The sequence below is a fragment of the Apodemus sylvaticus genome, chromosome 12 (assembly GCF_947179515.1).
Source record: "Apodemus sylvaticus chromosome 12, mApoSyl1.1, whole genome shotgun sequence".
NCBI lineage: Eukaryota > Metazoa > Chordata > Mammalia > Rodentia > Muridae > Apodemus > Apodemus sylvaticus.
Genome location: NC_067483.1, coordinates 79,434,279 through 79,452,895, shown reverse-complemented (window position 1 = coordinate 79,452,895; position 18,617 = coordinate 79,434,279). Strand labels below are relative to the sequence as shown.

Below are 18,617 nucleotides of genomic sequence, written 5' to 3'. Positions count from 1 at the left end.
TATACCTCAGTCATTTCCTGTTCTTTCTCTTCCCCTGATGGTCATATAGGCCATGGGCACGCCACCTCAGAGCATCTGTGTGCTCTCTTCTCTTTTCTCACCAGATTCTCCACACTTCTTTACCTTATATAGGTCTAGTCACCAACATTGTCCCACCAAAAAGAGTATCCTGACTGTCACTGCTCTAGAGGCAGTGGGGCCTGGGAGAACATCGCCTAAAAATGAGATGGACTAAAGTCTCTCACAATCGCTAACTTCATAGCTGTGCATGGCTGAATGGTTGCAGTCAAGGCAGTGGGTTATCTGAAGCAGACCTACTGTGAGTACAAACACCTGTGAGGGGCCTGGAAGCACAGCCCAAGAACAATCCCGTGCTTTGGAGGCCTGAGGTCAAAAGACTCTTGCCTTGTTTTCTTGGAGTTTTCTCACAAATTGTAAGAACTCTCCTCACATAGCTTCATCCATGGACAGTGTTCTGAAGACTGACTACCAGTGCTAAGAAGCTCACTCATTATTTGTTCTTTTCTGTGCCAGACACAACTACTAAAGTCTCAAGTATGTGTATCAATTTATCATCACAGCTCCTCCCATGAACACACCCCACTTAATGCAGTCTTTGTTTCTATCATTGATGTTTATCTTGTAACCAACCAGCGGATGGTTTTAAAGTATTTCTTAGGGCTGGGAGATAGAATAAACACAAATACTTTCTCTTGATATAGGTAGAATAACTCTATTTATAAATAGGAAAACGAAACAGAACAAACAAGGTGGAAAATCCAACTGCAAAATGAAGAACGAGGGGCAGGAGAGAACTTTTCATTGGTCTCTGAGTCTTGCTCAGAGTTTAAACTGATTAATAAGAAGGAGTGGTCAGCAAATTGTAGCTTCATTGTATCAGAATATCTGCTCTGTTTGAAAAGAAAATCCATATAGGACCCACACATAGCAACAGTGCCCCAAACTGCAGATGAAGAAACATATTCCATGCAAGTCTCTCTTGCTCTCTTGCTAAGTTTCTAAGAGTGTCCTGAACTAGCTAAGACCCACAGTCCCAGCTAACAAATGAAACTAAGCAGAGCTGTCATTTTGAGGGACCGTGAGGACTAGATGAGGTGACAGATGTCCACAGTATGTTTACTAAATGGAAAGAAATTTGAGATCCTCAAGACGTCTTGCATTGAGGAGCAGCATTGGCCTGCTTCTTTGTAAGTCACCATGACCTGCTACTGATTAAGAACATGACTTCCTGCCTGTGACTCCTGGTTTTATGAGATATTAGCTGTCAGTGCTAGGAGAAGTTAGCAACACCTTCATGCCTCAGGTTCCTCAGCTTTACAATAACTCTGGTGATAGCACTGACCTCAAAACTAAGTAAGCCAATATCTGTGGGCTGGCACATCCTGACCACTATATTGTTTCTTCAATACAAAACGAGTAAGAGTCTGGAGGATGACTCATCTGTCAAGCAATTACTCCGTAAGCCTGATGACCTGAATTCAGATCCCTCGCACACATCTGAATCCCAGCATCGTGGGAGGCTTGGGGTTGGGGAGACACAGGCAGATTCCTGAGAGCTCATTGGCCGGCCGACCTAGCAGAATCAGTGAAGTCCAGGTTCAATTAGAGAACCTGTCTTGAGAAAATAAGATGGAGAGCAATTAGGACTCTTGTTTTGTGTATTGTCCTCTGACCTCATAATGCATACATATGCACACATATGCACCTATATGCATATAGGCATATGCCCCTCCCCCCATGCATATTCACACACATATGAATGGTACACACTTACTCATAAATACCCCCAAATAAACATTGTTGAACTAAATATAATACAATAGACTACACTGAAGGAAAAAACGAAGGGGTGGGACATTGGAATGAGGTGGAGTGGGGCAGAGGTGGGGGTGGAGGTGGGAGTGGGGGATGGGGGGAATGTTGTAACAGAGAGGGGAAGCAGTGAGGGTTGAACTGTTGCTTTGCTACCCTTTGTTTCTTTATGAGTTTTAAAATAAGTATTTATTGTTTTTGTTCTTTTTTGGGGGGTGGGGAACGTAGCCAAATCACCTTTTTCCTTTCTTTTTTGCTTCTCCATCCCATAGTCAACAGTGTGGCTAGAAGCTCCCTCCATATTTGAGATCTGGGAGGATGAACAGAGATAGCTTGAGTATGCAACAATGAAAGAAGAGTTATAATTAGTTAAAATATGGTAAGAGAGTTTTAAGAGCAAGGAGGAAGGAAGGGGCTGGACAGCAGAAACCCTATGTCATTCTCCATCATCATAGAAACTCCTGGGTTACAGTTTTGTTATGTTTTTAGAAACCTACAACACTCTACAACAAGAGATGTGGTCTTGCTTTATAAGCGGTTTTTTTTTAATATTAGCATATACTTAAACTATGAATAAAACAAAACTTCTCACTTGACCTCTGAGTGTCTATCAATGTTTTCATCTGAAAAAATGTGTATTTTAATTCTATCCATTTTATAGAGCATCACGGGATTGAAAAAAGTAATAATTGTGGTGGAGGACTTAGAATTATGTCAGACAAATAGTGATTGCTTCAAATATGGTTAATTTTTGCTATTATTGGTGGGAGATAGGAGAAAACATCAAAGGGCAAGGGTTGAATAGATGCAAGAATGGGAGGATAAAAGAAAATAATCAGAAGAATACTGGAAAGACTTGTAGAGAGAACAAGTAAGAAGCAAGATGGTAGACTCATCTGTCTTGTGCTCCTGGAAACTAACTGGCCCTAGGACACATGGAAGACAATCAGTCAGGGTTCACAAAACCACGAGATAGTTGAATCAGAGCATAAGACTGTAAGTCTCAGTTTTGAAAAAGCTTTTCCAGCACAAAGAAGTCATGAGTTCATTGTCTTCAACTTCCTGGTATCAGTCATTTCAGGGAAATAGAGAGAGTTCGATGTACAGTTCTTCTCAGCCCACTGCTCCACTGCTCTGATGCTGGGGAGGGGTAGAAAAGCAGTATGGGACTCCATGGTCAGCACTGAATAGAAGGGACCACTCCACCAGAAAGGACAGCAGGAGAATTATTGTACTCTTAGGAATTATCTGCAACAATCTTTAAGAGGGGAAACACGGTACACAGTATACACTTAGGGTGATGGGTACTTCTGACTTCTTTGAAAAAAGGCTACATTTCTCATCAAGAGGATCCCTGACAAAAATGAGTATCTCATCCTCTGTTTCCTTTTAAAACTCAAATACCCTATATTCAAGCTCAAATTGCTACCCATTTTCTGCCTGTTTAGCTTTCTTGGACCATTACACAAATAACAAAGTCCTGCCTAGGATCTCTGTACAACAGAGCCAGAACCCTTCCTAATAAAGTGTGAAACAAAAGTGTGAAACACACAGCAATAGAATTACCTAACATATACATGTTTTTGGACAGGCTCTCACTATGTATGGAGGACCGGCCTGGAACTGCCTATGCAGGCTAGAATGGTTTAGAGTTCCTTTGCCTCTGTCTTCTAAGTAATAGGATTAAAGGTGTATGCCACTACACTAGGCTAATATTTTTCTAAGACTTATTATATTCAGACATACACACATAGATACATGCCCACCCACCCAGCTGTCACCACCACCATCACCACCACCACCACCACCACCAAAAATAATAGCAGGAATTAAAAATCATTGGTCCTTAACATATCTCAATATCACTGGTCTCAATTCTTCCCATAAAAACACATGGGATAACAGAATGAATGTGAAAATAGGATCCATCCTTCTACTATATCCAGGAAATGAAGAGATGGTTCAATATGTAATATACTATATAAAGAAGTAAATGAAAAAAACCACATGATCATCTCATTTGATGCAGAAAAAGCCTTTGGCAAAAGGTTTCATGATGAAAGTCCTGAAGAGATGAAAGGTACATGAGACATATATCCACATAATAAAGGCAGTTTTCCATCAAGCCCATAGCCAACATCAAATTAAGTGGAGTGAAACTCAAACCAATTCTGTTAAAACCAGGAACTAGGCAAGCTTGTCCACTCTCTTCATACCTATGCAACAAGTAATTGAAGGAGATCAAGGGGATAAAAATTGATAAGGAGGAAGTCAAAGTATCTTTATTTGCAGTTGATATGATAGAATTCATAAGTGACCCTAAAAATTCCACCTGAAAAATTCAACAACTGATAAACACTTTCATTGAAGTAGCCAGATACAGAATTAATTCATAAAAATCATAGCCATCCTATATACAAACTACAAATGGACTAAGGGAAAAATCCAGGAAAACACACCTTTCTCAATAGGCCCAAATTATATAAAATATCTTGTGGTAACTGTAACTAAGCAAGTGAAAGACTTGTTAACATCTTTCAAGAAAGAAATAGAAGATGGAAAGATCTCCCATACTCATAGATTGGTAGGATTAACATGGTTAAAAAAAAAGAACTCCATCCTACCAAAAACATTCTACAAGGCCAATTCAATCCTCATTAAAACCCAACACAATTCTTCAAAGACCTTGAAAGACAATTCTCAATTTCATATAGAAAAAGAAAAAACCCAGAATAGCTAATATAATTCTGAACAATAAAAAAATTACTGGAGGTCTTGCCATTGCTGATATCAAGTAATATTACAAAGTTATAGTAATAAAAATAGCCTGGTATTGACATAAAAACAGACAAGTTGATTAATGAAATTGAATTGAAAACCCAGACAAAAATCCATAGGTCTATGGATACTTTTTGTTGTTGTTGTTGTTGTTTTTGTTTTTTAAATAAAGCCAGAAACACATATTGGAAAACAGCATCTTCAATAAACAGTGCTGGTAAAGCTGTATGTCTGTGTGTAAAAGAATGCTAAGAGATCCCTTTTTATCATCCTGAACAATACTCAAATGCAAGTTGATCAAAGACCTCAACATAAAATCTGATAGAAAATTGGGGCACACCCTTGTGCTCATTGTCACAGTAGAAGACTTCTTGAACAGAATACTGAGAGTGCAGGTAGTAAGATCAACAATTAATAAACAGGTATTCTTGAAACTGAAAAGCTTCTGTAAGACAGACTACACTGTCATTTGGACAAAATGGCAGCCTACAGAATGGGAAAAGATTTTATCAACTCTACATCTGATAGAGAACTAATATCTAAAATACATAAAGAACTCAAGAAACTAAATATCAAGAACCAAAATAACCCAATTTAAACATGGTAGTCTAGATTTAAACAGAGAATTCTCAATAGAGGAAATTCAAGTGGCTAAGAAACACTTGAAGAAATGTTCAGCATCCTTAGGGAAATGCAAATCAAAATTATTTTGAGACTTCATTTTACACATGTCAGAATGGCTAAGATCAATAACACAAGTGACAATTCATTTTGGCAAAGATATGGACTAAGGGATACACTCATCCATTGCTTGCACAAGTACAAATTTGGACAGCCATGATGGAAATTGATATGGCTATTCCTCAGAAAGTTGAGAATCAATCTACCCCAAGTCCCATCTACACCACTCTTAGGCATATACCCAAAAGATGCTTCATACTACTACAAGCACACTTGCTTAAACATGCTCATTGCTGCTCTATTCATAATAGCCCCAAACTAGAAACAATCTAGATGTCTCTTCACAGAAGAATGAGTAAAGACACTGTGGAACATTTACACAATGGAGTATTACTCAGCTCTTTACAAAATTGGCATAATGAAATTTGCAGGCAAATGGATGGAACTAGAAAAAAAATCATCCTAAGTGAGGTAACCTGAACCTAGAAAGGTAAATATGATGTGTATTCACTTATGTGTGGATATTAGCCATTAAATAAAGGTTTACCAACCTACATTTCCATAGACCCAGAGAGGTTGGGTATAGAGGAAGGGGAAAGGGAGACATGTGCATCCCCCTGGAAGGGGTAATAGAATAAATTTTATGGATGGACTGAGGACAGGAGGGAACAGGCCTATGAGGGAGGAATAGGGGGAGAGATAGGGTTGAAGGAGAGAATTTAGGGAAAGACACCTGGGATTGAGGGGCATTTGTGGGTGACATGGAAATCCAGTGCAGTGGAATTTTTTCTCAAATATATGAAGACAATTCTAATGAACTCCCTTAATAACTGGGGAGATAGAGCCCCAACTGTCCATCTCTTGTCACCAAAGAAACCTTCCAGTAGCAAGGTTGGGTTGCACTTCATTGAGTTACTGGCCAAGAGAGTGTCATGGAAATCTCCAAATGACACAGGCGGCTGCTAAGACAATGGGTTGCTCTCAACAATGGGGACCCCACTGCAGAAGACAACACCCACACAACTCATTAATCAAGGTGATGTTGACCTAGTGCCTACATGGAGCCTTTACCCCTATGTTCTACTGTCTCTGGTGTGTGAAGCTTACTCTGTAAGCTACCAAAAGAGAAAGTAAGTACTAACCCAACCACAAAACCTTTGATCTATGATCTTTCCTGCATGCAAGATATGCGAGGGCAACAGTGGCACAGAACTTGTGGCCATAACCAACTAATGCCTCATTTGACTTAAGGCCTGCTTTATGAGATGGAACCCATACCTGACATTGCTTGGGTGACCCAGAGACTAGATAGCCCAGAAACCCTGAATAACACCAAACACTACTGGTCTTAAAAAAATGTATCAACAAAATGACTCCTAATGATATTCTGCTATACTCATAGATCAGTGTCTTTTTCACCCATCATCAGAGAGGCTGTCTTCTGCAGCAGGCAGGAACAGATATAGAGACCCACAGGCAGACATTGTGTGGAGAGAGAGTCCTTGGAACACACAGTTCTAAATAGGATATCTCTACCAAATCTCTCCTATCAGAGCTCAGGGAACCCCACAGAATATGAGTCAGAAAGAGTCTAAGAGTCAGAAGTGGGGGAGGGAACCAGTGTAACAAGGCCCTCTGAGTCGAATAATCAGGACTTATATAAACTCAGGCTAAAACAGCAAGCACAGGACCCACATGGCTCTGCACCCGGTTTTAGCGTAGTATTTTTATAGGACTCCTGAGGGTGTGAATGAGTGGGTCTTGTGTCTGTCCTTGGGCTCTTCTTCTATTGGACTGTATAGTTCAGCCTCAGTGTGATGGTTTTTGCTTCATCATATTATATTTTTACATGTTTGTTCGTTATTTAGATGCTGGTTCTTTTCTAATGAGGGACAGAAAGGGAGTGGATATGGAGAGGAACTGGGAGGAGTTTAGGGAGGAGAAACTGTAACCAGGACGTATGGCATGAAAAAGCTTCTATTTTCAACAAATGGGGAAAAAAAGAAACGAAAATGCAACATTGGTCCTTAGTCTACTTGCTAGTATTTTACATTATGTGACTCCAGTGACCAGCATTAATTAAGTAATTAACTACCCAATAAGTATCTATTAAGTGCCTACTATGTCCCAGACATATGCAGATAGCACCAGTTGAGAGGAGAGAATTAAATAAACAGACAGAAATGCAAAAGGTAAATCAAGCTGAAATGATGCTGAAAATGAAAAAACTTAAACCCAAATAAACAGTGCAGCAACCAAAGGACAATAGGAATAGCAGAGAGCAGGAGTTGAAGACATCGTTAGGAACTACAGCAGCAAGTGAAAGAAGTCTGCTTTAATGCAATGAAGCACATTGCTTGGGTCTTAAGTTCTTCCTCTGGTTCAACGGTTTGAGTATCATAGGAACAGAAGCTCAGGAAGTTCTAAACTAGATCAAAGGGACATGCCCCTGCCCTCCCAAGCTTAATTTCTAAAAAGTTATGAACTAGCAGGAGTTGAATCCTACCAAGGTTCAGAACTCACAGGTTTGCAGGCAAAGGAACCAGATCCACAGATGGTACTGGGCCATCTCCAGTCAGACTCCAGTCTTCTGGGGAAAAACAACTGCTCTAGAAGCTGCTTTCAGTTCACTTTGGTGTTTCCGGAGGCTAGAGAGAGGAAGTGTGAGCTGGTAAGACGCTTCTTAGTCTACTTACTAGTGTTTTCCATTATTCAACTATACTGCTTGTGACATGAAGATATCCATTTCTTTCTTCTCTATTTGCTCTAGGTTAGCACTTCATAAACTAACTTACACAGCAATCTAAGTCCTTTAGATTCACCAAACCCTCTCCTAGCTCATAAAATCCATATTCCCAGTGAGTGTCATCAAGGCTACCGAAGTGCCATGGTAGTCCCACAGTCTCTGGGAACCACTGTTCTCAGTATCTGGTGGACAGTCATATACTGGGCATCATGAACCACCTCTACCATGGTTAACTTCCTTGTTATCACTTACCCCTGTGCACCCTCTCCACTGTCTCACTCAGCCCAAAGGTTGCAAGGATCCCAGAATGACCCCTTTGGGAATCAAACCCAGGTCCTCATGTTTGCAAGGCATATGTCTTACTGATCTCTCTCCCAAGCACAGTATCTGCTTTTACTGAGGTACAACAAGACAAAACTTATATTTATTACTCTTCATATATTATGCAATATGTAGACAGCTGTCTAGACCAAAAATAATCATTCCTGGTCCATGGTCACAGAGTTTCAGTAGTGTTTTACTTCTATCATCCTCATACTCAGTCATTGCAAATTAGTCTAAATAATATATTATTTTATCTTATTTTAGTTTGTTCTTTTATAAACTAATTGCCTACAAACTTTCAAGTTCACAGTTTATGGTATTTAAAAATCACTAGAATAATAAATGACTCCTCTTGGTACTTTTCTCTGAGATAGTAATCTCTCTGTAAGTACTAAGGTGCTAAAGAACCAAAAGTCTACAAAATGGGAGATGTTTGTGTCTTATTCTGGTTTCTTCTAATGTGTTTTGTTATAATGAATTATCATAAACGGAGTGACTTCTAAATAGTAAATATATAAATATATCCATCACAGTTTTCGAGGCCTAAGAAAAATTGAAGTACAAAGTTCTGGATTATTCAGGGTCTAGTGAGAGCTTTCTTCCTCGAAAAAGTTCCTTTCACTGTGGAAGAATCATGTCAGAAGAAAAAGGCAGCTCTCTTGGACACACACACACACTCGCGCACACACACACACACACACACACACACATACACACACACTTTATTTTATTTTTTGTATATGGGTGTTGTGTCTGAATGTATGTCAATGCTCCTCGTTTTTGTCTGGTGTCAGTGGAGATTAAAAAATGGTGTCAGATTCAATGAAAGTAGAGATACAGATGGTTGGAAATGGAACCTGAGTCCTCTGAAAAAGTACCAGCCAGTTAATCGCTTAACCATCTCTCCAACCCCTCCAGGGGCACAAGGCTCAATGAAGAGTGGTAATTTGCTTCCCTCTAGTGACTTAACTGCCCTCAAAGGCCTTACATAATACTTGGAGGCCAAGAGTTCAACATCAATTTTAAGGAAGCAAAAGTTTTCAGATCATAACTTTCTGAACTTTATATATCTATATAAAACGTATAAACCATACTTTCTGATTCTATGTTGATACTTCCACTCAAAATAAGTTTCTTATAAAAGTATTGTTATGATAAAAATTGATCAAATAAATTGTGCTTAAATTTCAGTTTTGGGTAACCTTGGCAAACTTCTATGTTACAAAATTGCAAGCTTTATTAATTTAGTTTTTATTGAATAAAAGATTTTGACTTGTAAATTCTTCACAGATAACAAAAGATACAGAATACTTTAAGTCTTAAGTTGTCATCTGAGAGAGATGACAACACTTGATAGGACAACAGTGTTTCACTTTCTTCACATGAATGAAAACGAGAGATAATTTGAAGTTGTGTTTTTAAAGCCACCAGAGAGCTATGGAAACAACAGTCCACCACGACGTATAATTCCATGAGCCACCAGCCACCAGCCATTTCCCCACTGTATAGGGCAGAGAGAAGAGACTGAGTCTATGCATGGGCTGAACACTGAGCTGGGAGCAGGCGGCAGGGAAGGGGACTAAAAGAATAACTGAAGCTGTAGAGTGCAGAGTGAAAGTTGGACACACGAAATGGTCTTTAACACAACACGGATTTTTTGTCCATAGGACAGGAATAGGTGGGAGGTGAGGGAGCCAGAGTGATAGGTAGGAAGAGGAAAGTCACACATTCGGGTTTAAAGGCTTTAATTGGCTTTATCTGTGGTTCTGGATCCAGGAAACCTTTTATTTCAGAAAACAGAGTAAGTGTTCCAAGGAGCTGAGCAGAAGCAGCTGGTTTTGTGGACAGAGCATCCCTGAGGGAGGCAGAGTCACTGAACAAGGAGTAGATTGGGGCCTCAGCTTTGCTTCTAAAGCTGTTTTCCCTAAAAGCTAGGGCAGGAGGCAAAGCAACAGCAAGGTAACTGGTGAGTACTGGATCACTTTATATTATTATTATTGTATTTTATTATCATTTATTTCTTTTTGTTACATATTAAGGAAAACATAACCTTATTAATATGCCAACTGATTCTATCTTGTCAGGGTTGGGGTCATAACTCAGTGGTGGAGATGGCCTAGCACGTGCAAGTTTGATCTCCAGCATCACCAAAGCAAACAGTCCAGAACAAGAATTGCCACAGGAAACAACTCGAACTGACCCGTTGTTGTTCCTTCTTTCTCTCCTGATCTTTGAAACAAGGTAATAAGATAGTTAGGAGCTTGGCACAAATGACTTCATTTGTAAGTCCAGGTTTGGGAACTTAATTCCTAGCAACAGTGCTGTATTGTGAAATCATTGATCATTCCTGCTTCTGCAAGAGTCTTCCATGGTTATCTCTCTGTTAAGTAATTTGCCAGAGTGTGTGAAATACCACAGGGAACTGGCAAGATTAGGATTTGAAAAGGAAGAGCTATCTCTGCCATTTCTCAGATCTGAGAAAACAGATATTTGCCAATAGATTGATTCAAGGCCCAGGAGGGTCACACCCAAGGAACTGGGCTAAAGCAAAAAAGGTTTATTAGGTCTTAGTTATATTGAAACTCTGCCTGACTAAGCTCCATCCCTAACTACACTGAAGAGATCACGGTCTTACCACATCTGCCTGATAGAAAAAGGAAGCAGGTTGTCTGATAGAACATACACAACTGGAAGCCTTGGCTTCCTCTATATACAGTACCTTCAATTAAAAAATTATACACACACACACACACACACACACACACACACACACACACACTATGATCAGACTGACTGCTGACTGTCTAGTCTGGTCATAAATGAAGGGTCTGTATCCCTCCAAGGCTCAAGAAAGGTCACAGAAGAAGGAGTGGGAAGACCCTAAGAGCGGGAAGGAGCAAGGGGAACAGAACAGCAGGGCTGCTGCATATTTGAACTCCCGGCATCCTTGATTCCCTGCCTGAGTTTGGTTTTCTTTTTAGCTGACCAAGTCTGTGATACAGAACACTTGTTTTCATTTTCCGCACCTCTGATCCCTGGGGACGGGGAAGGAGATGGTGATGCTCTCCGTGCTCACTTGCCTCCCATTTTCCACTCCAGTACCTGTCAATATGCTGTCACAGAAGCAGGGAGGGTTGCAAGGCTCCAACCCTCCCTGAAGCCTTACGTGCAGGTCATGGCCGAGGTAGAGGGAGAGAGCTTTCGTTAGTGGTGTAACCATGGGTATGGCGCACATACTACTAGAAACAGATTCCCATCCGTGCTCCTGCACATCTTAATTAAACTCTTAGGGATACACACACAAAAATGTTGGAAAGTAGAAGTGGGGTTCAGTCAGGAAGAGAAAGTGAGACATGAAAGAGTTACTAGGAGTAGACATGGTCAAAATATGTCATTATGAAACCCATTAGTATGTACAATTAAGATATGCCAATAAAATATATAAATATGTAAAATGCTATTGATAAGCAAGAGGAGAAAGAGATAAAGCAAGGGTTTGCAGAGTACCTGTGTGATTCCCAGCATGTATGAGACCCGGCACTCAACTCACAGCACTCTTCCTCAGTGAGAAAGAGAAGACTCAGATGATGATGTAAAAGAACACTTTAACCATCTTGGTAATGAAAAAAAATTAAAAAAAAAGCATAAATAATAATGTGAACATTATTGTCTACATCAAATTTGGCTTATACTTAATGAAAGAGAAGATATTAAAAGGGGTATTGCCCTGACTAAGATTATCAGAAAAGAGTAAAAGCCTGTGTCTGCTCAAGAACAGAAAGGCCTGTCTGATAGGAGAATCAGTCAACAGTATGTGTAAGTAACTCACAGAAGTGTAAGCCAGAATGCAAATAAGTATTGAGAGTGTCACTGTCTCCCTCCACACCACCAGGGATCAGAGACACAACAATGAAAACAAATGTTCTTTATCATGTACTTGACCAGCTAAAAATAAAACAACCCCCCATCCCCAATCCCAGATACTGTAGTGCAAAGTGCTACAAGAGGCAGGAAAAGAGAAATTTTAATGCACTGACAGTGGGAATATACATTTTGCAAAAGAAGTACACACACTCAGGAACTGAATAGTTCCATAATTTTCCATACAATAATTCCTCGTTAGTGGCCTCTTGGAACACATCTATAGATACAAAGATATGAAAAGGTGAGTGTGGAATTGTTCACAATAGGTTTTCACAACAACCAGGACTTAGAGAAACCTAAATATCCACAAGGAAATTGGGCCAAGCACATACAAACCACAGAACTATACCATACAACATGACATATCCATAGACTATAATACTCGATTTAAATGATGCTACTAAAGCCACATATACAACTTGAAAATGTCTTAGGAGTACCATATTGAATAACAGGCAAAAGACCTGAATGGCAGAATAACATATCTATTTATGTAACTTTAAAATAATTTTGGATATGCACATGTACTTGCAAACAAAAGCAAATAAATAAATGTATACACAATGAACCGAACGGCACAAATTATGAGACAGAGACTGTAATGGTTTGCATCTGATCATCCCATACAGGTTCATTCTAACGTGTGTTTCTCAGAGGGTAATGGTATTTAGAGGCTTCTGAACTTTAGGCAGTGAGGCCAGCCTGCCGGAAATGGTCACTAGGAAGGAGCCTTTGAAGACTATACCCTGCCCACAGCTCCTGCCTTGCTCTTGGCTTCCGGGTTCAATGTTAAGTGACCAGTCCACACAACATACTCCTGCTACCATGGTCTGAGTTCTTTTACCCTTCTTTCCTGCCATGATGGATTGAAATCCTCTGAAACCGCACCAAAATAAAAATTTCTCTCCTTATAATGCTTTTGCCACATAGCACGGTCACAGGACATAAAAGTAATGAATACCAAGATGGCCATAGAAAGAAAGAGTAGGAGTGCTCTCTGGCCTTAACTCATAACCTGTTACCCATTGAAAGCATGGTCTGACTTCCCCAGTCACTGTGGGAGCAAAAGACAAACACACCACAGCAACTCCCTTCACGGTTTGTAATCCGCTGAAAGAATGATGAGTGTCTTTCAGTAATTTTAATTAAACACAAGAATAAATTTTTGCCATGATAGTGCCCAAGAACAAATTGGATGGTTTGGGAACAGCACTAAAAGACAAAAAATAAAGCAAATAACTAGGCCCTTAACCTTAAAAGCATGGTCTGTATTTTCCTAGACCTTCCACATGTGTTCTCTCTCTCTCTCCTCTCTCTCTCTCTCTCTCTCTCTCTCTCTCTCTCTCTCTCTCTCTCTCTCTCTCTCTCTCTCTCTCTCTCTCTCTCTCTTTCTCTCTCTCTTTCCAGCTAAACTTTATCACATGGCTGAGATGCTTCTGCAAGGAGAAAATATCAAGAGAAGAAATGGAGCAGTTCTTGTGATAATCTGACTGCCCATTTTTTGAAGTTGTCAGTGCAGAGAAGAGGATGCTGTCTGACCAGTTCCCAGATTCAGTGGAAAACCGCTTAAAGTCTACTCTAACCTGTGACCTTCCTTCTGCTTTTCCGAGGGAAGTACGGCCTGATCTCTCTCGGTTTGCCTTCCTTCTCTTGGAAATAAGTCCTAATTTGCCAGTTAAAGCCTCGTTTCAAATTCATGGCCTTGGTTTTATTTCCATTATCTCTGGGCCGGAAGTGCTCATAATGGAATGGGATAGATGTCTGTTAAGTGAATGGACATCTGTGAGGGGATAGGGAGATACACAGCAGAAAGACGTTGTGACAGGAACAGTTGAAAAGAGAACAGAGTCAATTTTGCCTCACAGTTTGAAAGAGTACAGTTTGTCATGGTAGGGAAATCACAGCAGAATTTGTGCCAGAAAAAAAGAAAAAAAGTAGAATTAATTGCTGCTTTTACAGGGCTGTATTGACAACAATATACATTTATACAAAATAAGCCCTTTGTGAATTGTTACAAAATTCTTACCTTGCAAGATCTCTCCATTTTATTTTAATTATTATTTAGATATAGCCCCAGTCCTGTCTCTTTGAAGAGACAGGTTTAGTAGCTGGTAAGTAGACCACATGTGCAGTTGACAGAAGGAATACATGGGACCTTTAATAAAATAGCCTCAGTTTCAAGGACTAGGTTAAAAGGACCCAGGACTTTACTGTTTTCTGGTATATTCTTATGTTCACACCTAACTTAATGGTCACAACAACCCTATGAAGTAGGTACTATTAGCTATTTTCACTTTATAGGTGATCTACCCAAGGCACAGCAGGTTCAAGTTACTCTCTAAGGCACTTGAAACTAGGTTTTAGTTGTAGGTACTCCAGTGTCAGAGCCACATTTCTAGTCATGCAGAGTTTCTTCTGTTCGTTTTGTTTTCAAAGCTTCATTTATACCCAGTAGAGACAATCACCATTCTTGAGAAAATTATACAAATCAAGGGGCATTCAGGAGACAGTCAAACAGAGGAATAGGTATACAATTGGAAGGGACTCTAGCTTAATCCTTTCTCCTCACTGAAAGGGCTTAAGCAAAATCCACGGTGCTTCTCATCCGAAGTCACGGCACTAAATGAAGGGGCATAAAAAGAGAGGATTGTCCCGAAGTGTCATGCCCAGTTTTCTGAGGAACCGCCAGACTAATTTCCAAAGTGGTTGCACCATCTTACCATCCCACTAGCAGTGGAGAAGTGTTCCTCTTTCTCCACATCCTCGACAGCACCTGCTGTCTCCTGAGTTTTCGACCTTAGCCATTCTGACTGGTGTGAAGTAAAATCTCAGGGTTGTTTTGATTTGCATTTCTCTAATGATTAATGATGTTGAACATTTCTTAAGGTGTTTCTCAGCCCTCTGAAGTTCTTCATGTGAAAATTCTTTGTTTATCTCCATATCCCACTTTTTAATGGGGTTATTTGGTTCTCTGGGTTCTACCTTCTTGAGTTCTTTGTATATATTAGATATTAGCCCTCTGTCAGATTTAGGGTTGGTGAAAATCCTTTCCCAATCTTTTGGTTGATGTTTTGTCCTTTTGACAGTGTCCTTTGCCTTACAGAAACTTTGTAGTTTTATGAGGTCCCATTTGTCAATTCTTGATCTTAGAGCATAAGCTATTGGTGTTCTTTCAGGAACTTTTCCCCTGTGCCCATGTCCTCAAGGGTCTTCCCCAGTTTCTTTTCTATTAGTTTCAGTGTGTCAGGTTTTATGTGGAGGTCCTTGATCCATTTGGAGTTTAGCTTAGTATAAGGAGATAAGAATGGATTGATTCGCATTCTTCTGCACGCTGACCTCCAATTGAACCAGCACCATTGTTGAAAAGACTATCTTTTTTCCACTGGATGCTTTCAGCTCCTATGTCGAAGATCAAGTGACCATAGGTGTGTGGGTTCATCCATAGGTGTGCATATACCCAGAGGATTCCCCGGCATGCAATAAGGACACATGCTCCACTATGTTCATAGTAGCCCTATTTGTAGTAGCCAGAAGCTGGAAAGAACCCAGGTGTCCCTCAACGGAGGAATGGATACAAATAAATGTGGTATATTTGCACAATTCAGCCATTAGAAACAATGAATTCATGAAATTCTTAGACAAATGGATGGAGCTGGAGAACATCATACTAAGTGAGGTAACCCAGTTTCAAAAATCAATCATGGTATGCACTCACTGATAAGTAGATACTAGCCTAGAAACTTGGAATACCCAAGACATAATCCACATATTAAATGATGTCCAAAAAGAACGGAGGAGCGGCCCCTGGTTCTGGAAAGACTCAGTGCAACAGTATAGGGGAATACCAGAACAGGGAAGTGGGAAGGAGTAGATGGAGGAACAGGGGGAGGGAAGAGGGCTTATGGGACTTGCGGGGAGTGGGGACCCAGAAAAGGGGAAATCATTTGAAATTTAAATAAAGAATACATCGAATAAAAAAAAAGAGAGGATTGGGGGTTAAGGGAGTGTGGCATGGCGGTGGTGTGGGGGAAGGGGGTGCCCAGGCACCTCTTCTCCCTGAGGGACCACACACACATAGGCATGGTATAGAATAGAGTTTATTCAGGGTAGGGGATGGGAGTTAGTGGTAGAGAAAGGCAGAGAGAGAGAGAGAGAGAGAGAGAGAGAGAGAGAGAGAGAGAGAGAGAGAAGAGAAGAGAAGAGAAGAGAAGAGAAGAGAAGAGAAGAGAAGAGAAGAGAAGAAGAGAAGAGAAGAGAAGTGAAGTGGAGGCTGGCCATGACCACATGGAAGAGAGGGGGGGGAGGAGAGCCCAAGGGGCAGAGAGGTGAGAGTATGGGAGAGCGGAGAGAGAGCAAAGCAGGAGAGGAGTGGCAGGTAGCCCCTCTTATAGTGGGCCAGATCTATGGGGCGGGGCATACCTGGCTATTGCTAGGTAGATGTGGGGTGGAGCTTAGACAGAATACCAACACTCACTGCATCGTAGATAAGATTGCTTTCTGTTGATCTGTCCTAGACCACAAAGGCAGAATCTTCACATCGGAAGCTAGTTTCCATGAGGCTTAGCCAAGCTCTTCTCTTGTAGCCTGTTTCATTTATAGAATTTCTTTTAGGTTAAAAATGTCTTAAATAAGTTCAATTTCCCCATTCTTTGGGGGTAACATAAAATGGAACTTTTCATTCACTTAGTTGAGTCTGTGATAAAGCCTTGTGTTTGTAGAGGGGGTCATTCTGCCTCACCAGCACAATCCACTAGAGGGCACTGTGTTGGACATCTTTGTAGGCTATTAAGAGGTACTATTCTATTGAAAGTATACTTTGATTTTTGTGGACCTCTTGAGCACAATTTAGTTAATTTAGAAAGCTTTTTTTTTTTGGATTTGGTTTTTTTAGGGACAGGATTTCTCTGTGTAGCCCTGGCTGTCCTGGAACTCGCTCTGTAGACCAGGCTGGCCTCAAACTCAGAAATTTGCCTGCCTCTGCCTCCCAGAGTGCTAGGATTACAGGCATGTGCCACCACCGCCCTGCAGTTTAGAAAGACTTAAATGGGATAATTGCTGGGATTTAGACCCAGGACAAATTGCTGAAATGCATATTTTACATACCACAGATGACCTGGCCTCTAAGCTCTCCCAGCGTCTTCCTTTATAGAGTGTGGCTAACATAACACTCTGCCCGGAACTTTTCAGCTCAGGGCCTGGGCTTCTCCACTCAAGAAGCTCTTTCCTTTATAATCCAGACATTTTGGTCGTTCTCTCTCTTGCTCTTTCCTCTTCTGCATCCCCGTCCTCCCCAGTGTGTGCACACTTTCTCTCATTCTCTTCCCTCTCCCCATGGCAATTTTCCTGGCCTCTTTCCCTGGGATCAGTGAACCTGCTTGAGAGGAGCTTCCCAATAAACCTGTCTTTATATACTTTAATTTGGCTTGCATTGAATCATTTTGCCAGTCTCGTAATTTGTCTTAATTTGGCTCCCCAAAGCACCAATTGCAGATGCTGAGGGTCCTTGTCTGCAGCTCTCTTCAATTGGCAATAAAAAATTGCCATTCAGCCAATGGCTGGGCAGGGAGATAGAGGTGGGACTTTTAGATTGCACAGGCAAGAGGGGTAGTTGGGGGGGGGGGGAGATAAACACCAAAACTCAGAGGCAAAGGGATCAGATTTAAGAGCTCTAGGAGAAAAATCATCCAGCAATGTAGTTGGAAAGGTAAAGTGACCCTATTTGGGGAGGGGGCAGTGTCCAGAAGGTAACAGGACAGCTAATATAAAATACAGATTCAGAAGGCATTAAGCCAGGAAATCTGGACAGGAATGTGTGCTAGCCAAGTGGAGGTTTAGAAGTCCCCATCCATTGAGCTGGTTAAGGAATATCAAAATTAGCTGATGTGTGTGTGTGTGTGTGTGTGTGTGTGTTTGTTTGTTTCAATTGTGAATCCAGAGATCCGGAGCTCTTGGGTGGGTGCAGCACCTGTGCAACCTGCCAGGAGCCAAAGCAGTTTAACAACTCACCTCTACAAACATGGGGAGAAAAAGCGTGCAAAATATGTACCATTTGAGGGAATAAGACACATGAATGGACAGGGGTGGGGCAAACATCCTGGTTGAGGCACTGTGCTATGAACGGACAAAGTGCTAACCGTGTGATGTATCTGGGACCCTCCCCTGGGCCCAGATACAAGTGTAGACCTTTGGCTAGTTTTTATGCTTCCCTTACATGGAGGTCTTCTGTCTCCTGCCTTTTCTCTCAGATTCCCTTCTATGCACTGAGGTCCAGCTTTAGCCTTATATACTATCTCCCATCCTGTGAGGTCTTTTCTATCCTAGCTCATATTAC

General features: G+C 40.9%; 1 protein-coding gene across 3 annotated transcripts in view; it reads right to left on the bottom strand.

Annotated features, from left to right (window-relative positions):
• Window positions 1-18,617, bottom strand: part of Cd84 (CD84 molecule) — a 94,073-nt gene that overhangs the window by 26,287 nt on the left and 49,169 nt on the right. The window contains exon 1 of one of the 3 annotated variants that reach the window (XM_052200093.1): window positions 7,816-7,940. The exons of 1 other annotated variant lie outside the window; for it this stretch is intronic. In XM_052200093.1, the coding sequence (XP_052056053.1) occupies window positions 7,816-7,861 (46 nt within the window). In that variant the 5' untranslated portion in view covers window positions 7,862-7,940. Of the gene's footprint in view, window positions 1-7,815; window positions 7,941-18,617 lie in introns of those variants that run through there. One more of the 3 variants, XM_052200091.1, reaches the window with a different exon arrangement.